At 36.0% G+C, this 17,850-nt stretch overlaps 2 protein-coding genes across 3 annotated transcripts in view; one reads left to right on the top strand and one right to left on the bottom strand.

Annotated features, from left to right (window-relative positions):
• The first annotated feature begins 9,203 nt into the window (after window positions 1–9,203).
• LOC115994936 (serine/threonine-protein kinase SRK2I) lies at window positions 9,204–14,275 on the top strand. Its single transcript, XM_031119280.1, has 9 exons — window positions 9,204–9,903; window positions 10,567–10,641; window positions 10,744–10,845; window positions 10,951–11,004; window positions 11,121–11,213; window positions 11,661–11,753; window positions 12,017–12,121; window positions 12,212–12,310; window positions 13,584–14,275. The coding sequence occupies exons 1-9, from the start codon at window positions 9,727–9,729 to the stop codon at window positions 13,872–13,874; spliced, it is 1,089 nt and encodes a 362-aa protein (XP_030975140.1). The 5' UTR covers window positions 9,204–9,726; the 3' UTR covers window positions 13,875–14,275.
• A 1,779-nt stretch (window positions 14,276–16,054) lies between these two features.
• Window positions 16,055–17,850, bottom strand: part of LOC115994397 (probable disease resistance protein At5g66900) — a 33,546-nt gene continuing 31,750 nt past the window's right edge. For both annotated transcript variants that reach the window (XM_031118536.1, XM_031118537.1), the window contains exon 6: window positions 16,055–17,833. In XM_031118536.1, coding sequence (XP_030974396.1) covers window positions 16,998–17,833 — 836 coding nt within the window. In that variant the 3' untranslated portion in view covers window positions 16,055–16,997. The remainder of the gene's footprint in view (window positions 17,834–17,850) is intronic.

Here is a 17,850-nt window from a genome sequence, read left to right on the forward strand (position 1 = left end):
ACTATTTATATATTTAAAAACTATTTTGTTACAGTATTTTTAGTTTTCATTTTTTAGCAAAATAAGCTATATTCAAACGGATCCTAAATGTTACATTTATCTTGTAAAGTCATCTATTTATATTTCTTGATGTTGATTAATAAAGCAAGCTGTATTATTATTGAGTGAGTATTCAATTTGGAGGTCTGGACTCTCTCAAAGTAGTCCATTTATCAGTTAGGAGTTCTTGATTCCAACCAACAAAACCAATTGGCTTCATAACAAGTCTCTTGAAGCGTCGAACAGTACTCACAATTCACAAAGTCACAATTCAGCATTAAACTCCTCTTTAACGTGTTTCACGAGGGAGGGCCAACTGCTGGTTGAATCGAAGGTTTTGGCTAATTATTGTCTCCTTTTTGATTCCCTTTGGTCAACAACGACATGTAGTAGATTAATAATTAGCACTTTCTTTAGCTAAGGTTTGTCAATCCTGTAATCAGAATATGTATGGATGGAAGAAATTCCATCACACAAATTCGGCCTGGTGGTTGAGTATATGCCCAATGCATATAGTTCTAGAATGATATATCAATTAATAGAGATCTATCTTTTCTATCGAAAAAGACTTTACTAAAGTCTTCCTGATTAGTTCCTATGATACCATTCCCCTAACATTTAAGTCAAGTTGATTGATAATTGATTCGCAGCAAGGCAATGGCGACCCAAATATATGGGCAAGATAACATTACTCTAGAAATAATGCAGATGCATCAATTTCAGGTTATGGTTGTCTTAGTTATACTTTAGGTGTTTAAAATTACTGATATATTTTTAGAGGAGAAAAACGTATATAATGATAATTTAGAAATAACACTCCCCTCTCCCCAAAAAAAAAAAAATTCATAAAAAATGGCCACTTGACCATTCAAATGTCCATATGGTTGTCAGATGTATTTGAAACTAATGATGGGCAATGATGCCACATTTCTAGTGACATGGAGGAGATCTCTAGATCTTTACTCTCTGTCGCTATGGTAGTCAATAGCTAGTTAAATGCTTCAAAACCTGGAACTGTTATGTTGATCGATTTTTGAATAGTCTTAACTTATCAATCTGTAAAAAAAAAATATAAATAAATAAATAAACTTAGTCCCTAACATACCCTTTTTCTTACATGGGTTTGAGCCCAATAAAACATAATGTAATTTGTTTCAATAAAGACTATACTTATACTTGTAGGGAATTTAACCAAAAATTCCTAACTTGTGAGAAACAAAACAAATAGAGAAAACACACGTCAAAGAAAATAATCACACGCATAAGACAATATTTACGTGGTTCGGCAATTTGCCTACGTCCACGGAGTTGCAGGGATTTCACTATTATCAGGGAAAATACAATAGTGCACAAGAACACTCTCAAGAAACCCAAATCCCAATTACACCCTAGCACTCTCTCACAGAAAAAATAAGAATAGAAACTGGCTGCCTCTCTTTTCTCTATTTTCTCTCATACGGCTTGATCACTAGGTTAATTGGAATTTTTCTATATGTGTTCTCACGGCTGCACATGGCTTCACAAAACCTAATATATATATATATATGTCAAAGTCGGCTAAAAGGTGGGTTACTATTCCAAATAGGATTTGGTCAAAGAAGGTGGGCTTGTGGCAATTCAAGCCACACACGGGCCCTACTTCAACAAATCTCCACCTTGGCTTGAATTGATCAAGCTACACTAGCAAACTCCTCCATCAGTTCCACCTTAGCCCTTAAGGGCTCACAAGCTGCAAACATCAGCCACAATCCTCCATAACACAATCCCTCATCCCTGCAACTCATCCTCCTGTCCTCAAGCTAGAAGACCAATTGAAGCTGCGCACAGCTTCAACTTCTCAATAGTGACACCCTTAGTCAACATGTCTGCCGGGTTCTTAGATCCACAAATCTTCTCAAGCATTACCAGCTTATCTTCAACAAGGTAACGGATAAAGTGGTATTTTGTCTGTATGTGCTTCGACTTTGAATGAAAAGCCGAATTCTTGGCAAGAAAGATTGCACTCTGACTGTCACTGTGTAGAATGCCCATCTCCTGCTTCTTACCCAATTCATCTAAGAAACCATGTAGCCAAATCATCTCCTTTCCAGCTTCAGTTGCTGCAACATACTCAGCTTCTGTAGTAGACAAAGTAACAATCTTTTGTAGATTTGAAGCCCATGATATAGCTGTACCACCCAGAGTAAAAACAAACCCAGTAGTACTCTTTCTACTATCAATATCACCAGCAAAATCAGCATCTACATAACCCTGCAGTTTCAAACTTGCACCTGTAAAGCAAAGACATGTATCTGATGAACCCTTCAAATATCTCAGAATCCACTTAACTGCCTCCCAATGCTGCTTTCCAGGCCTACTCATGAATCTGCTCACAACTCCCACTGCATGTGCAATGTCTGGCCTTGTACACACCATAGCATACATCAAGCTGCCAATAGCTGAGGCATAGGGCACCTTGCTCATGTGGTCCCTTTCTTCTTCTGTCTTCGGTGATTGTTCTTTGCTTAGTTTGAAATGACTACCCAAGGGTGTGCTCACTGGTTTTGCTTCATTCATGTTGAACCTGCTGAGAACTTTCTTCATATACTCTGACTGTGAAAGCTTCAATGTACCATTAGCCTTGTCTCTAATGATTCTCATACCAAGGATTTGCTTTGCAGCTCCCAAATCCTTCATTGCAAACTGTTTGGACAATTGCTTCTTCAGATTATTAATCTCCTCGATGCTAGACCCTGCAATAAGCATATCATCCACATACAACAGTAATATGATGTAAGAATTGTCAAAAGACTTAACATAGCAACAGTGATCAGCTTCACATCTCTTGAACTCAATTCTATGCATAAAACTGTCAAATTTCTTGTACCACTGTCTTGGAGCTTGTTTTAGGCCATACAAGCTCTTTTTCAGTTTGCATACTAAATTCTCTTGTCCTTGAGCAATGAACCCTTCCGGCTGAATCATGTAAAGATCTTCCTCCAAGTCACCATGAAGGAATGCTGTCTTCACATCTAACTGCTCAAGGTGTAAGTTTTCTGCAGCCACCATTCCCAGTACTAGTCTGATTGTTGACATCTTCACAACTGGAGAAAATATCTCTGTGTAGTCAATGCATTCCTTCTGCTGGAACCCTTTAACAACTAATCTGGCCTTGTAACGTTTGCTACCATCATGCTCATTCTTTATTCTGTATACCCACTTGTTGTGCAAAGCCTTCTTTCCTACTGGCAATTCGGTCAGTTCCCATGTCTGATTCCCCAACAAGGAATCCATCTCATCCTTCATGGCTAACTCCCACTTTCTTGAATTCTCATCTTGCAAGGCTTCATTATAACACTCTGGCTCACCACCATCAGTCAACAGGAGATAATTTAAAGCGGGTGAATAACGTTGTGGAGGTCTAATGTTCCTGGAAGATCTGCGGACTTCAGCTACAGGTTTACTCAGATCTACCTGTGAATTTACATTCTCCTTATCTTCTTCACCCCTTTTCTGGACAGTACCTTCAGTCAATTCATCTAAGTTGACAAACTCAGATTTCTTTTGATCTATCCCTGTAACATCTGACACTACAGTTGACTTGTCCTTGTACATAACCTGTTCATTAAATATCACATTTCTACTTTTGATGATTTTCCTGTTTTGTTCATTCCAAAACCTATAGCCAAATTTCTCATCACCATAGCCAATGAAAAAACATATTTTAGACTTTGCATCAAGTTTACTACGAGCATCAGAATCAATATGAACATAAGAAACACAACCAAAAACTTTAAGTGTGAAAACTTTACCTCTTTACCGCTCCAAACCTCCTCAGGAAGTCTGAACTCCATGGGAACTGAAGGTCCTCGGTTTATCAGGTAAGCTGCAGTGCTAACAGCATCAGCCCAAAAAGTTTTTGGTAGTCCAGCATGCAACCTCATACTCCTAGCACGCTCATTGAGAGTTCTGTTCATGCGCTCAGCCACACCATTCTGCTGGGGTGTCCCAGGAATGGTCTTCTCCATCCTAATTCCCTGTGCAGCACAATACTCACTGAACCCTCCATCTATGTACTCTCCTCCATTATCTGACCTCAAACATTTTACTTTTAAACCTGTTTCTGTCTCAACCATGGCCTTCCACTTCTTAAAGGTTTCAAATACATCAGATTTATTTTTCAGAAAATAAACCCATACCTTTCTGCTTGAGTCATCAATAAAAGTGATGTAGTACCTTGAACCTCCAAGGGATGCAACCGGAGAAGGCCCCCACAAATCAGTGTGTACTAACTCCAATTTTTCAGCCTTCGGTGTCCTGCCAGTTTTCAAGAAGCTCACCTTTTTCTGCTTTCCTAAGATGCAACTTTCACACATGTCAAAATCAATGGACTTCAATTCTGGTAATTTTCCTTTTGACAGCAGCATCTTCATCCCTTTCTCACTCATGTGACCAAGTCTTCGGTGCCATAGGCTTGTATCAGTACTTGCATCAGCAACTGCAATTGTGTCTCTTGGACTTGAGGTCATGTACAGAGTACCAGTTTTCTTTCCACGAGCCAATACCCTAGCTCCCTTTGTAACCTTCCAAGTACCACCAACAAATAGTATTGCATGACCTTCATCATCAAGTTGTCCAACAGAAATCAGATTCCTCCTCAGGTCAGGAATATGTCGAATCTTCTCCAGTAACCAAACAGACCCATTAGGCAACAATATTCGAACATCTCCCATGCCCATAACATCCAAGGCTGAGCCATCAGCCAAATACACCTTACCAAAATCACCTGCAACATAATTCTGTATGATTTCTTGGTGTGGAGTGGTATGAAACGAAACTCCTGAATCCAAAACCCAATCATCAAGTGGACTGTCTACTGCAAGAAGTAATGCATCCTGTACCTCTTCTGTTACAGCATTAGTAGAATCATCTTCATTCTTCTTCTTAGGACTTTTGCATTGATTCCTAAAGTGACCTGTTTTCCCACAATTCCAGCATTGTACTTGTTGGCCTGATCTAGATTTACTTCTATTTCGATTAGAATTTCTGGATTTTGATCTGCCCCGATTTGAATTTCTGTTATTACCTCTGCCTCTTGTCTCAAGGTTTAGGGCAGAACCAGATCCAAAGGTTTCGCCTGCATCTCTTCGGCGAATCTCCTCAGCCAGAATTAAATCTCGTATATCATTGTACTTGAGCTTTTCTTTTCCTGTAGAATTGCTTACTGCCATCCTCATTGCCTCCCAACTGTTTGGCAAAGAAGCCAAGACGATCAGAGCACGAATCTCATCATCAAAATCAATTTCTACAGATGACAATTGATTTGTGATAGTGTTAAATTCATTCAGATGTTGTGCTACTGATGCATTCTCTGCCATCTTCAGATTGAACAGTTTCTTCATCAAGTGCACTTTATTGTTTGCTGACGGCTTTTCATACATACCAGACAAAGCCTTCATTAGATCTGCTGTGGTCTTCTCCTTTACAACATTGTGTACAACAGACCTAGATAGAGTTAACCTGATAACTCCCAATACCTGTCTGTCAAGAAGAGCCCATTCCTCAGCCTTCATAGCCTCAGGTTTTTCCCCTAGAAGCGGTAGATGCAACTTCCTCCCATAAAGGTAATCCTCAATTTGCATCCTCTAAAATCCAAAGTCTGTGCCATCGAACTTTTCTATTCCAGACGCCTTTCCTGCTTCCTCTGCCATTGCTCTCACTCAAACCTAACCTGGCTCTGATACCAGTTGTAGGGAATTTAACCAAAAATTCCTAACCTGTGAGAAACAAAACAAATAGAGAAAACACACGTCAAAAAAAATAATCACACGCACAAGACAATATTTACGTGGTTCGGCAATTTGCCTACGTCCACGGAGTTGCAGGGATTTCACTATTATCAGGGAAAATACAATAGTGCACAAGAACACTCTCAAGAAACCCAAATCCCAATTACACCCTAGCACTCTCTCACAGAAAAAATAAGAATAGAAACTGGCTGCCTCTCTTTTCTCTATTTTCTCTCATACGGCTTGCTCACTAGGTTAATTGGAATTTTTCTATATGTGTTCTCACGGCTGCACATGGCTTCACAAAACCTAATATATATATATATATATATATATATATATATGTCAAAGTCGGCTAAAAGGTGGGTTACTATTCCAAATAGGATTTGGTCAAAGAAGGTGGGCTTGTGGCAATTCAAGCCACACACGGGCCCTACTTCAACAATACTTAGGTTGTGTTTGTGTTCGTACAAAATAATTCAAAGGTAAGGTTTTTATTTTTATTTTTATTTATTTATTTATTTATAGAGGAAAGGTAAGTTATTTCTTTGAAAGAGTCTTGTAACTCTATTGGCACCTCTTGATATTTTTTAACTAATAGATCTAAGGTTCAAATATCTTACTCCTAATTATTAATATATCAAAAAATTCGAATAAGATTTTTATCTATCATAAAATAATTATTTTCATGGGCTTGAGCTAATCTACAATATAAGAGAAGCATGGGCTGTGAACCCATTTCATGGTGCAGAGAAGATGTGGGGTCATGAGCCCTTCATGTGAGTAGAGAGGTTATGGGCCATGAACCCAATCTGCGAATATATGGATTCATAGGAAAAAAATCCAATCCATGTAGTTGTATAGAGTTTGGGCATTTTTGGGATTTGAAGAGATATAACCCTAAGCCCATTTTTTCTTGCTTGTTTGGACATGAACTAATGGTTTGTTTGGATTGAGGAAGAGAGAAAGAGAGAGAGTAGAGTAAAGTAGAGTAGATTTAAAACAAAATTAACTTATTTTTAGCCAACTTTACTCTACTCTCCTCCACTCCCTCCATCGAAACAGACCATAAGAATCCTCAATAATATGTAATTGTTGTTCGACTTTTGTTGCTTGTCAAATCTGCAAATGTTGCTACCTTCACCGCTTGCTTTAACCCTTTGTCGCTTGTTCTGACAAGATTTGCTTTAATTAGTTGGCTTTAATTGAATTGAATGAGATGTGGGGTTACGAACAATTGGGTGGCCATTTTTGTGTCATTTGACGACAGGTTTGTATGCTTCCCCCACATGAGTTGGTAGAATTGAATGATGGATGGAACCTTAACTTGAGTTTAAGTAACCGACTGGTGTGCATTTCTCAAGTGCAAATTTCAATTACATCTGATATTACTTACACTAGGAAAAGACATACATCCAATGTCCTATCAATTATGCATTGATTCAACTTTAACTTTATGCTGCATGTTTGGTTTATAAAAAGATTAAAGAAAAAAAAGGTCCCATTAAAGCAAACGGCTAGCTATTGAAACGGAAAGATAGGCACTAATGCACCTGAACTAAAATCTGCAGAAAGAAAGTTACTTTGCAGCCAATTACTGTAGATAGCGGATATATTACTTTGAAAATTTTGCACATAGTAACATCAATGTCTCACCAAAACAAAGCTTTGCATTTACATGGATTAGCAATGGCGAGCATAGTGCAAATACAATCAACACGATCCATTAACTCACTTAAGTCCAAGGGTGTCGTATCAACAAGCAAGCGGTCTTGCTTTTATCCACAAATAAAAAACAAAAAAAAAAGAGTGGCATTGCTAGGCTGGTCCATTTGAGAATATTCCATTTTAAAGTTCTCTAACATTTTAGGAATGTTATCATGTTACACACGATACTGAAATAGAGATATGCACTAGTATTTGTTTGATAGCAAATCTAAAGGTCTAATCGACAAGATGAAAGACTTTGTTCAAGGTAGAATGTTTGAACGGCTGAGATTTTTTGGAGTACGTACTCGTGAGATTAAACTAATCAAAACTTCCACCATGTGCTTATTTCTTTTTTGGGTAAAATATTGCTTGAAAGTCAGAAACTTTCCTTTATTCCCAAGGCTTTGTAATGAATGGACAATCTACTTATCCGAATTGACCAAAACGTCCCCGTGAAACATTCTTATCCCCTTCATACAGCTTTTTTTTTTGTCTTTCCCTATACAGTTTACATTAGCCACTTTCCATTGTTTGATGGACCGCCCATAGGAAGGAAGTCACTGTCTGGACAAAATCTGATGATTAAACAACAGCTCATATCGATCAGTTCAACTTACTCGTACGCAATCATGACTTATGAAATATGTTAAAGCTGCCCTAATGGATTCCATACATTATGTGTAACAAAAAATGGTAAACAAATATCTTTTTAATTGGTCCACTTCATCTTGTTTTTAATAGACATATATATGTTATAAGATTATGTGGGCGCATTTAAGGGAAACTCATGTACTCCTTGACATTTTTGCTGTCCCACATCGAAGAAATCTCCCCCCTAGGCCTTATAAGCATGAGCCGAAGAAGTAAGGGTACCACTCTAAGAGGGAGGGAGATTTCTTCGATGTGGGACAGCAAAAATGTCAGGGAGTACATGAGTTTTCCTGAAGCAAAAAATTGCGCCTACAAGAACTAGTGGTACCCTTACTTCTTCGGCTTATGCTTATAAGGCCTAAGGGGGAGGGAGATTTCTTTGATGTGGGACAGCAAAAATGCAAAAAATATGCGCCCACATATTATATTAACAAGTATTTTAGAGAATTTGTTAGTAGGCCATTTTAAAAACTTTTTAATATAACTTTTATGAGAAATATAAAAAACTATAATAAAATGTTAAATTTTTTTTTATATAAAATTTTTCTAAAAATATATTTTTAATTGGTCAAATGTTTTATAGCTCGATTGACATTTGACCGTTCAAATTGTTTTCAATAGATGTTTAGGGTTTAAATTCCTCATCTTCTTAATAATTATTAAAATATTTAAAAAATCTATTTGACAAAATATTATGAGATTTCCTATAATAAAAAAAGCTGATCATTACAATAAACAAAAAAAAAAAAAAAAAATTCAGACATGAAGTTCGATTCTCAGTTAAAAGTAAATGAAAAAAATTAGTTATTTTAATAATTTTTTTATATTTTTCCAAAAAATAGTATCAAAACTTTGCCTAAATAACTTAATAACATTAGGTAGCTTAGTTTAATTATAGTGAATTTGATGGTCCAAGCAGAAGCAGCTGGACCCTCCTTAAACCACGTGACCACAAACATAATTTATCCAAAACTGAGGATAGCATAGTCATTCAGGAAACGTGCAGGACCAATTAAATAAAGCGGAGAGAGAGAGAGAGATAGAGCTAGAGACTCTAGCTAGACATAACAATCAGACAAGTAATGAAGTCAGGGAACAGCGCTGCTTACGAGACAATACAAACACCTCAAACGGCGCCGTCGCGAAAGCCCAATCTCCCCCGACATAAAACGACGCCGCTTTCTTGTCTTTAATGACCCACTTGTGTAGCTCTGTACTAGTAATATCTTCAGACCCAGCTTATCAACATCATTTCTATTTTCTCAATCCTCAATAAAAAACAAAACCAAAAAAAAAAAAAAAAAAAAAAAGTCTCCCAAATCTCTCTCTTTTCGTTCGCCGATCACAAAAATTCTATGTCCACCTTTTTCTTCTCTCTTTTCTCGAACCGAACTTGACGAGACCTTTTTAACAACCCACTGACTCACCCGAGTTCGAATCACCGACTTTCTCAAAAGTGGTAGTTGCTCCTTGGACTTCACTTTACCGATTAACGATTACTACCAAAGCGTCGTCGTTTTTTTTTTTTTTTGGGTTAGGTCAAAGTCGGAGAGTGAAAATGGATCGGACCCCGATAACAGTCGGGCCGGGCGTGGACATGCCGATTATGCACGATAGCGATCGGTACGATTTCGTCAGGGATATCGGGTCGGGTAATTTCGGGGTGGCCCGGTTGATGAGAGACAAGCACACGAAGGAGCTCGTTGCCGTCAAATACATAGAGCGGGGCGATAAGGTTAGTTTCGGAAATTTGATAGTAAAAAAAATTTGTGTTTGCTCTTATTGCAGTTTCTCTAAATTCTATTTATGGAAATCAGGTTCAGGCCGTTCTATGATTGACATAATTGGTACTATTTTTTTTTTCTTCAATTATTGTCTCAGTGTTTTTTTTTTTTTTAGAAATTTATTTCGCGTATTTAATGGTGGATTTAATTTTATATCTTCGTATTAAATTAATGGTTGTTCTGGATTTCCTTTTTTTTTTTTTTTTTTTTTTTTTTTTTTTTTTTTTTTCTTATAGTCGTTTTTAATTAGTGTGTTATTTTTGGAAAGTGATATATTTATATTTCTTCAAGTTAATTAAAAAAAAAAAAATTTGATTCTTCAGTTTCCCGGGTACCAAATAGATTTTAGTGTAATTGAAATTTGTTTAAGCCTTTTGTTAAGAAGGGTCTAGCTCTGCTTGCTATAATTTTATTCGAAAAAATCGGATAAAATTTTTGCGATACTTAACAAGTTTAAGGATAGCAGTTGAAATTTAGAGAGAGAGGAAAGGTTTGACTGCTTTTTTTTAAGTATGTTCAGCACAATATTTATGAGATTAGAGTTTTACAGAGAGGTGATAAGATTTTAGGGATTGCTGCTTTTTTTCTTCTTATTGTGGTATTTTTTGTTGCAGATAGATGAGAATGTTCAAAGAGAAATTATAAATCATAGGTCTCTGAGACACCCCAACATCGTTAGATTTAAAGAGGTTAGTTATTTTATTTTATTTTGGCAAAAAAGAAAACTTTTGAGCTTGATTGTTATCCCAAAGCAAGATGGATTAATTGGTTCTGTGCATTTGAATATATAGGTAATTTTAACACCTACCCATTTGGCGATTGTGATGGAATATGCATCTGGAGGAGAGCTTTTTGAGCGAATATGCAATGCCGGGCGCTTTAGTGAAGATGAGGTGCTTAATGCAAGATTATTGTGTTCCACTTTTGATTTCTTGTACTTTTTTTGAGAGTAGGTGGGAATGCACTATTTTTATCATTTTACTCTGTTGTTGTTATAGGCTCGCTTCTTCTTTCAACAACTTATATCTGGAGTCAGCTACTGCCATGCTATGGTATCGAAGCGTTCTTCCTTTTTTATTATTTTATAATAATGAAAATTTGTTCTTTCCTACCCCTGCTATGGAAATTTCATATATTCAGTTCTTTGTTATTTTGTTTCTTGGTGAAGCAAATATGCCATCGTGACTTGAAGCTAGAAAATACTTTGTTGGATGGAAGCCCGGCTCCTCGATTGAAGATATGTGACTTTGGATATTCAAAGGTACTAATTATGTTTCTCTTTCTTATTCTCTCTGCTGTCAGTTTAGGGGAGAGAGAAAGGGGGTGGGGGGATCACTTAGTTAAGGTGAATTATTGACTAGCGATCTTGGGAGAGTTGCGATTCTCATGACAAAACATTTTTTGCAGATTCAGATGATTTTGACTTCAAAATGTGTCTCAGACTTTCATTACACTTAAAAAGCAAAACTGAGACATGAATTAGTGTGCACACACAGAGACACGCTTAATTCTGATTCCGAATCCACTTTCTTCTAAAGCATGCAAATATGGATTCTAATGTAAAATATGTTGATGCTTCTCTATAATTTTGCGACCTTTGAACCTGTTAAGGACCTGTGCCTTTATGCTCTAATCATGTGCTCTATTTATCTGATTATGGATTCTTTTTCTTTTTTTTGATAAGTCTGACTATGGATGCTATTAACAGTCTTCAGTGCTTCATTCCCAACCAAAGTCAACTGTGGGAACTCCTGCTTACATTGCTCCAGAAGTACTGCTTAGGCAAGAGTATGATGGCAAGGTAAAACCGTTTCTACTTTGATTAATAGTTGTCTTCCTTGAATGCAAAGCCAATCTTATACAAAGTCTGGATTGGGGCTATAGTGTATTTAACCCTCCTTCAATAACCATTTTTGTTGTGGTCCTTTCTTTAAGTGTATATTCTTTGGATTCTACTTAAATTGCAAATCATATAGTCACTTTCATCTCATCTATAATGACATTACCATCAGACATTTAAATTAATTAGTTGCTGTTTTGATACTGTGTTGCATAAAATATCAGATTGCAGATGTGTGGTCATGTGGTGTGACCTTATATGTGATGCTGGTGGGAGCATACCCTTTTGAGGATCCTGATGAGCCTAAGGATTTTCGGAAGACTATACAAGTATATTGCTAGGCCTTTTAATCACTTCATGTACATATGAATTGATGTAAATTTCGTCATGCATAACATATTTTTATTGGTTCCACACAGAGAATCCTCAGTGTCCAGTACTCCATTCCAGACGGTGTTCAAATATCTCCTGAGTGTCGCCACCTGATCTCAAGAATTTTTGTTGCTGATCCTGCATCGGTTAGTGGTTTCTTGTTTATCAAAATTGAATTTTCTTTTTCTGCAAATATATAGATCATTCTTGTTCTATACAATAGCTTGAGAAATGTGGTTATACAGTTTTCCATACACTGTGACTTGGGTGCCTGTAGCTTGCAGAATTTTCACAATTGATGTGCCTTGTTTGATCTGGAAGCTTTTTTTTTTTTTTTATAAGCTGGGGTTATGATCACTTGTTGATCTTTTCATTTGGTTTCCTTTCTTTCGCCACACCATGCTTTGATTGTATACATTCTTCAAATTGTGTTGAGATAACTGTCATCTGTCAGTTTGTCTTGATGACATCTATGGATGATTTGCTTTTTGAAAGGAGGAATTTCCTTTCTTTTTTTTACCCCAAATCTTGCTTGACATTTCAATGTTTATTTTCTTTCATGCGATTGAACTTTTGGTGTTTCAAAGGAGGCAGCAATTAGAACCCATTCTACTGAAACTTGAACTTTATAAAGTCAGAAACCGAGTCCAGTCATCTTTTAGGTTTACTAATTGCTTGTCTATGTTTTTTAAGCAGGTGGTACCTTTTAGAACATAGATATGAATGAGTTGGGGGTGTTTGGTAGAGGAGTTTGAGTAATGTTGTTTGGGTGTTTTTGATATACATATGGGTGAAAAAGTGTGTGGAAATGTGTGTGTGTTTAAAATGTTCAAGTGTGTTTGAAATGCCCTACCAAACGGGCCTTAATTTCCCACTATTCATCTGTTTAGGCTTTTGGGACAGGTTGGGTTTTATTAAAATAATGATTAGCTGGTTAAGTTTATTACTTGTTATTACATTTAACTTTTATCTCAAGTGATTTACGATAAAATCAAAGCAGTGGTCTGGTATTTGAATCTTGTCTCAATTCTATTTATCCCATTTATGTTAAATTCCTCATGTTGAACCTCACTGATTGAGGAGAGTTTGGGTCTGCTTGTGAGGGTAATTGTTGAGTGATGATTTAATGGTTAAATTTCCTACTTCCTATCCCATCAGCTGAAGTTTTGGAAGTGGTACATTATTAGTATCGACAGAAAAAAAATTCTACTTGGTGATATTGAAAAATATCACCATTTATGGACCATAGATTATAAAGTTGAATGCTAATGGAGTTTAGATATTCTGAATTTGGTTACTTTGTAAATTTATTTTGCTGGTTTGAGTGATATTTTCAGTACAAATAAAGGATTTAACTTGCACTTTTGTTGGATTGATTGTTCTTCAAGGCTGATGCTTATGGAAACTTTCATTTAACAGAGGATCACCATTCCTGACATCAAGAACCATGAGTGGTTTTTAAAGAATCTCCCAGCAGACCTAATGGATGAAAGAACGATAGGCAATCAGTTTGAAGAGCCAGACCAACCAATGCAGAGCGTTGATGTGATCATGCAGATAATTGCTGAGGCCACCATACCAGCAGTTGGGGCTCATAGCCTTCACCAGTTCTCAATAGACAACCTGGATATGGATGATGATATGGATGACTTGGATTCTGACTCTGAGCTTGACATCGACAGCAGTGGGGAGATAGTCTATGCACTGTGATATCAATTTATCTGGAATTTGAAAGACTGCTCCTGCAATATAGTGTAGTTCTTTGGGGCCACGGCTGGGGAAGATCTGACTAAGAGAGTGTGGTGTTGGGTAGATTAGAATAGATCAGACCTTAGGTAAGTGCATCATGTTAGTCTTAGTTGTGCTCCTTCGAGTCATGTTCATAGATGCAGTTTTTCACATTTCTGTGTGGGGGAATTTAATCTTTCGAGCTTTATAAGGGGGTTGGTGGTATTGGATTAAAATTCTACAGAAGTTGTAAACCACGTCCCTGTTCAACACTTCTTTATTTGCCTTTGTTATTCGTTGCGTTTTTGGCTTAAATACACCGAAAAACTCTATAACACTTGTCTTACAATTTCCACTCATATTTGGCAGTGCAGTTATTTCAATTCTTGTATAATTTTTGTGAATGAAGAAGGTTCACCATGAGGCTTTGGCTCGCCCACGCAATGTAGAAAAATGAAACTCGAGGATAACATAATCCGTATCTAGAAGTTAGTTAATAAATTGAAGTTTTTAACATTTTTTTTTTGTCTCTATATTGTTAGGTAATAAATTGAAATTAAAAATACATTTTTTGTCTCTATAATTTGGACTTGTTTTCAATTTGGTCCTTTCAACTTTTCAAAACTTTCATTTTGGTTAATATATTTTTAAACTTTCTGTCAATATTCAGGGTTTGTTTTGGATACAGCAAAACACTAAGATGACAACAAATATACAAATTTAAAAATATAGCATCAAAATGAAAATTGTAAAAACTCAAGGACCAAATTAAAAATGAAGTCATAATATAGACCATGCCTATCTTTTCTTAAAATATATTTTTGCCTATCTTTTCAGTGAATCGTGGAATTAGGAATTGTACGGTTTGACACTTTTTTAACCAGTTAATGAACCGATGAATCATTTTCTTTTAACTACTTAATCAACCAAGGAATCATTGATTATCTAAAAAGTAAAAAAGTTCATCTCTAAAAGGGAAATGTTATGTCTATAACATTTTTACAACAAATTTTAATTGATAAGTTAATATTGACTGTTACTATAAGCAAAAAAGTAATTTTAATTGTGAGTTTAAATTATAACTTTTTTTTTTAAAAACAAACACACATATAAGAGAGAGAAAAAAGGATTCTAACAAAAAGACAAATCACAACTTCATTCAAAAACCACAATTTGCTACCTATAATTAATTATAAAAATATTGTAAAAATATTGTAGACATAACACTTCTCTTCTTAAAATTCTTATATGGAATTTAAAATAACTAAATAAATAGTTAATAAAAGCATTTTCTTTAATAGTGGTATTCCCATAAATTTATGGCCTGTAACTACAGAACTTTCTAGGAGAGTGCATGAGCAAAGACCCTGAATCTCATAATGAACCAGAATATTCAGATGGAAAAGAGCAAAGAATAGACCAAATGGTTTGAGGCTTAAAATCCCTGGCTCATGTAGTGTCCAAAGCTCCGAGGCAAAGGTCGCAAAATTTAAACCAAGTTATAGTACGCACATTACACACTGCTTTTAGAACCATATCTTCCAAAACCAAGTTGTGTACTGTCTGGTTTGCATCCAAAAAGAATTTTTCTAAAGAATAAAGTTTAACAACAAAATTGATTTTAACTTAAAACTATAATCTTACTCAATAAAATAAATATTACTACATATTTTAAAAATCTAACAATTAAATTGTATGTTATTTACGCTCTTAGTACACACGTAAAATTATGTCAATCAGATATTATTTACTATATGATCTAAAAGTTTATATTTTATGCATAATTTTAAACTACAAAAACTTGTAATTTAAATAATTTATTAATGACATAGCTATTAACCTTTAATCTTTTAGAAATTTTACAAACATGAAGAATATAAGAAGAAGATGTAATCTAATGATGGATTTTGTCAAAATTCACGTCCAATGAAAAGATATTAAGTTTGTAGCTTAAGAGTACAACTAATTTTGTAACTAAACTTCCATGTTTTTATAAATTTATACATAATTATCAATACATTATTAGATTATATTGCTATCCACCAACTAATTAAATGACTATTGGAAACAAATAATCCTTTATTTTGTAAGCTCCCCTCTTTTATTTTCTTAGCAGCTGCTGTTGATTTAGCATATTTCCATTATTATTATTTTTGATAAACTTCAACTTTTATTCATATGGAAAGTGCAAAGAGACAATCTCCCAAACAGGCAGAGTGGACAACTAGGGAGATTATCCTTATTAAAACAAAAGGACTCACTAGTAGCAAGAGAGAATTTTGCAATGACATGAGTTGCATAATTACTCTCCCTTTTAACCCAACGAAAACAACACTGAACAAAACCTACTTTAAGATTTAAAATACTACAGACTAAATTTACCAATAGACCAGTTTGGAATAACATCTTCAACGGACAGGGGGTCAAAACATCACTTTGCACCTCTTTCAATAACGATATGTGACCATCTTTCTTGGATTGCTAACTGGGCAGCCCACAAAATTGCATTGGCTTCAGCTACAATAGGGGGACAAGGATGGTGAGTCTTGGGACTAGGCTTTGGATACTATGCCATTGTCATCTCTAGCAACAACTGCAAGGGCAGAAGAAGACTCGGCTACAGCTGCATCAATGTTAAGTTTTATCCATCCTAGGGGAGGGGGCTCCCATCTAAATACAGCCGGTGCAGCAAAGGAGGGCTTTTTTGATTCCAGCAAGTTGAAAATTCAAGGAACTTGAAGTTTATCTGCATTATGGAGTTTGGAATGTCAACCTGTCCCTCTTGAAAAGAAACTAGATTTCATCAAGAATGAGAGCCATGTTAAGGGAATAAGCCATTGGTCTTCAGAAGGGCATAGAGCTTAAGGAGGGTCCAAAATTAGCTTGACGATGTCCGTGCAGGGAGAAATATGGTGCTCATCAGACCTGAAACCCCATCAGATTGCTTTCGCAACTGGGCATCCAAACAATAGATGGCAACAAGTCTCCACTTCAAAACCATAAAGGAGACAAGAGGGGTCATAAATATTGATTCTTTTGAGCAGATTGTCCTTTGTTGGTAAGGAATTAGAGCCAACAACATTTTTGAAGGACAGTTCTCAGAAATCATTTGGGAAGCCAATTTAAGTTGATATCTTTTTCAGCCACCTCTACCTTAAGCTCGGTGAGGAATTCCTTGATAGGCTCCCATAACCTGGCCCTCTCTTCGTCACATACCACAAGCTTTAACTGCTCAAGATCCATTATTGATTCTGGAAACTGAGTACGCAATCTCAAGCACCCTTTCATGTTGAGCTCTTTTAAATTACACAACTCACCAATGTGTTTTGGCAACTTCATAATGCTTAAGCAGTCAGATATGTCTAAAATGCTTAACTTATGGAGGCTTTTGATTGAATCTGGTAGCTCTGACAAATCAGTACATGACCTAAGCCTTAGCACTTCTAAATTCACTAGCTTTCCAATTTTTTCTGGCAGTGCAAACAACTTATGACAGTTGGTGATGCTGATTTTTTTGAGGTGGATGATATCACATAGCCCAACAGGCAATTCCTCTAGATCATTGCAATAATCAATGCTTATCTCCGTCAAATTTGGAAATGCATCAGAAACTTGAATTGTACAATCCTCAAAAGCCTTACCAATATTACACATAAACAAGGATATTTTCTTCAAACTCTTCAATGGTACTAGGGTCTTGCAAAGCGAAGAAATTGAAACCTTCTCTAATCTAATTCTTTTTAAATTGGGTAGAGACCTGAGCAATTGAAAATTGCTTATTTTGGAATGAAAGAAACCAAAATTATTGATTATCAAAACCTTGAGTTTATCCATTTTCTCCACAAAATCAGGTAAGGTGTAATTCTTTGAATGAAAATTCAAAACTAGAACCTCAACTTTGGATCCTTGAATGTTGCACCAACTGGACGAGAATAATTCATCTGCAAAAAGAATGTTA

The sequence above is a fragment of the Quercus lobata genome, chromosome 6 (genome assembly GCF_001633185.2).
Source record: "Quercus lobata isolate SW786 chromosome 6, ValleyOak3.0 Primary Assembly, whole genome shotgun sequence".
NCBI lineage: Eukaryota > Viridiplantae > Streptophyta > Magnoliopsida > Fagales > Fagaceae > Quercus > Quercus lobata.

Coding starts and splice junctions, on each gene's coding strand:
- LOC115994936 (XM_031119280.1), top strand. CDS start 9,727: ATGGATCGGACCCCGATAACAGTCGGGCCGGGCGTGGACATGCCGATT. Junction 11,214..11,660: donor GTGACTTTGGATATTCAAAG/GTACTAATTATG, acceptor TGCTATTAACAG/TCTTCAGTGCTTCATTCCCA. Junction 12,311..13,583: donor TTGTTGCTGATCCTGCATCG/GTTAGTGGTTTC, acceptor TTCATTTAACAG/AGGATCACCATTCCTGACAT.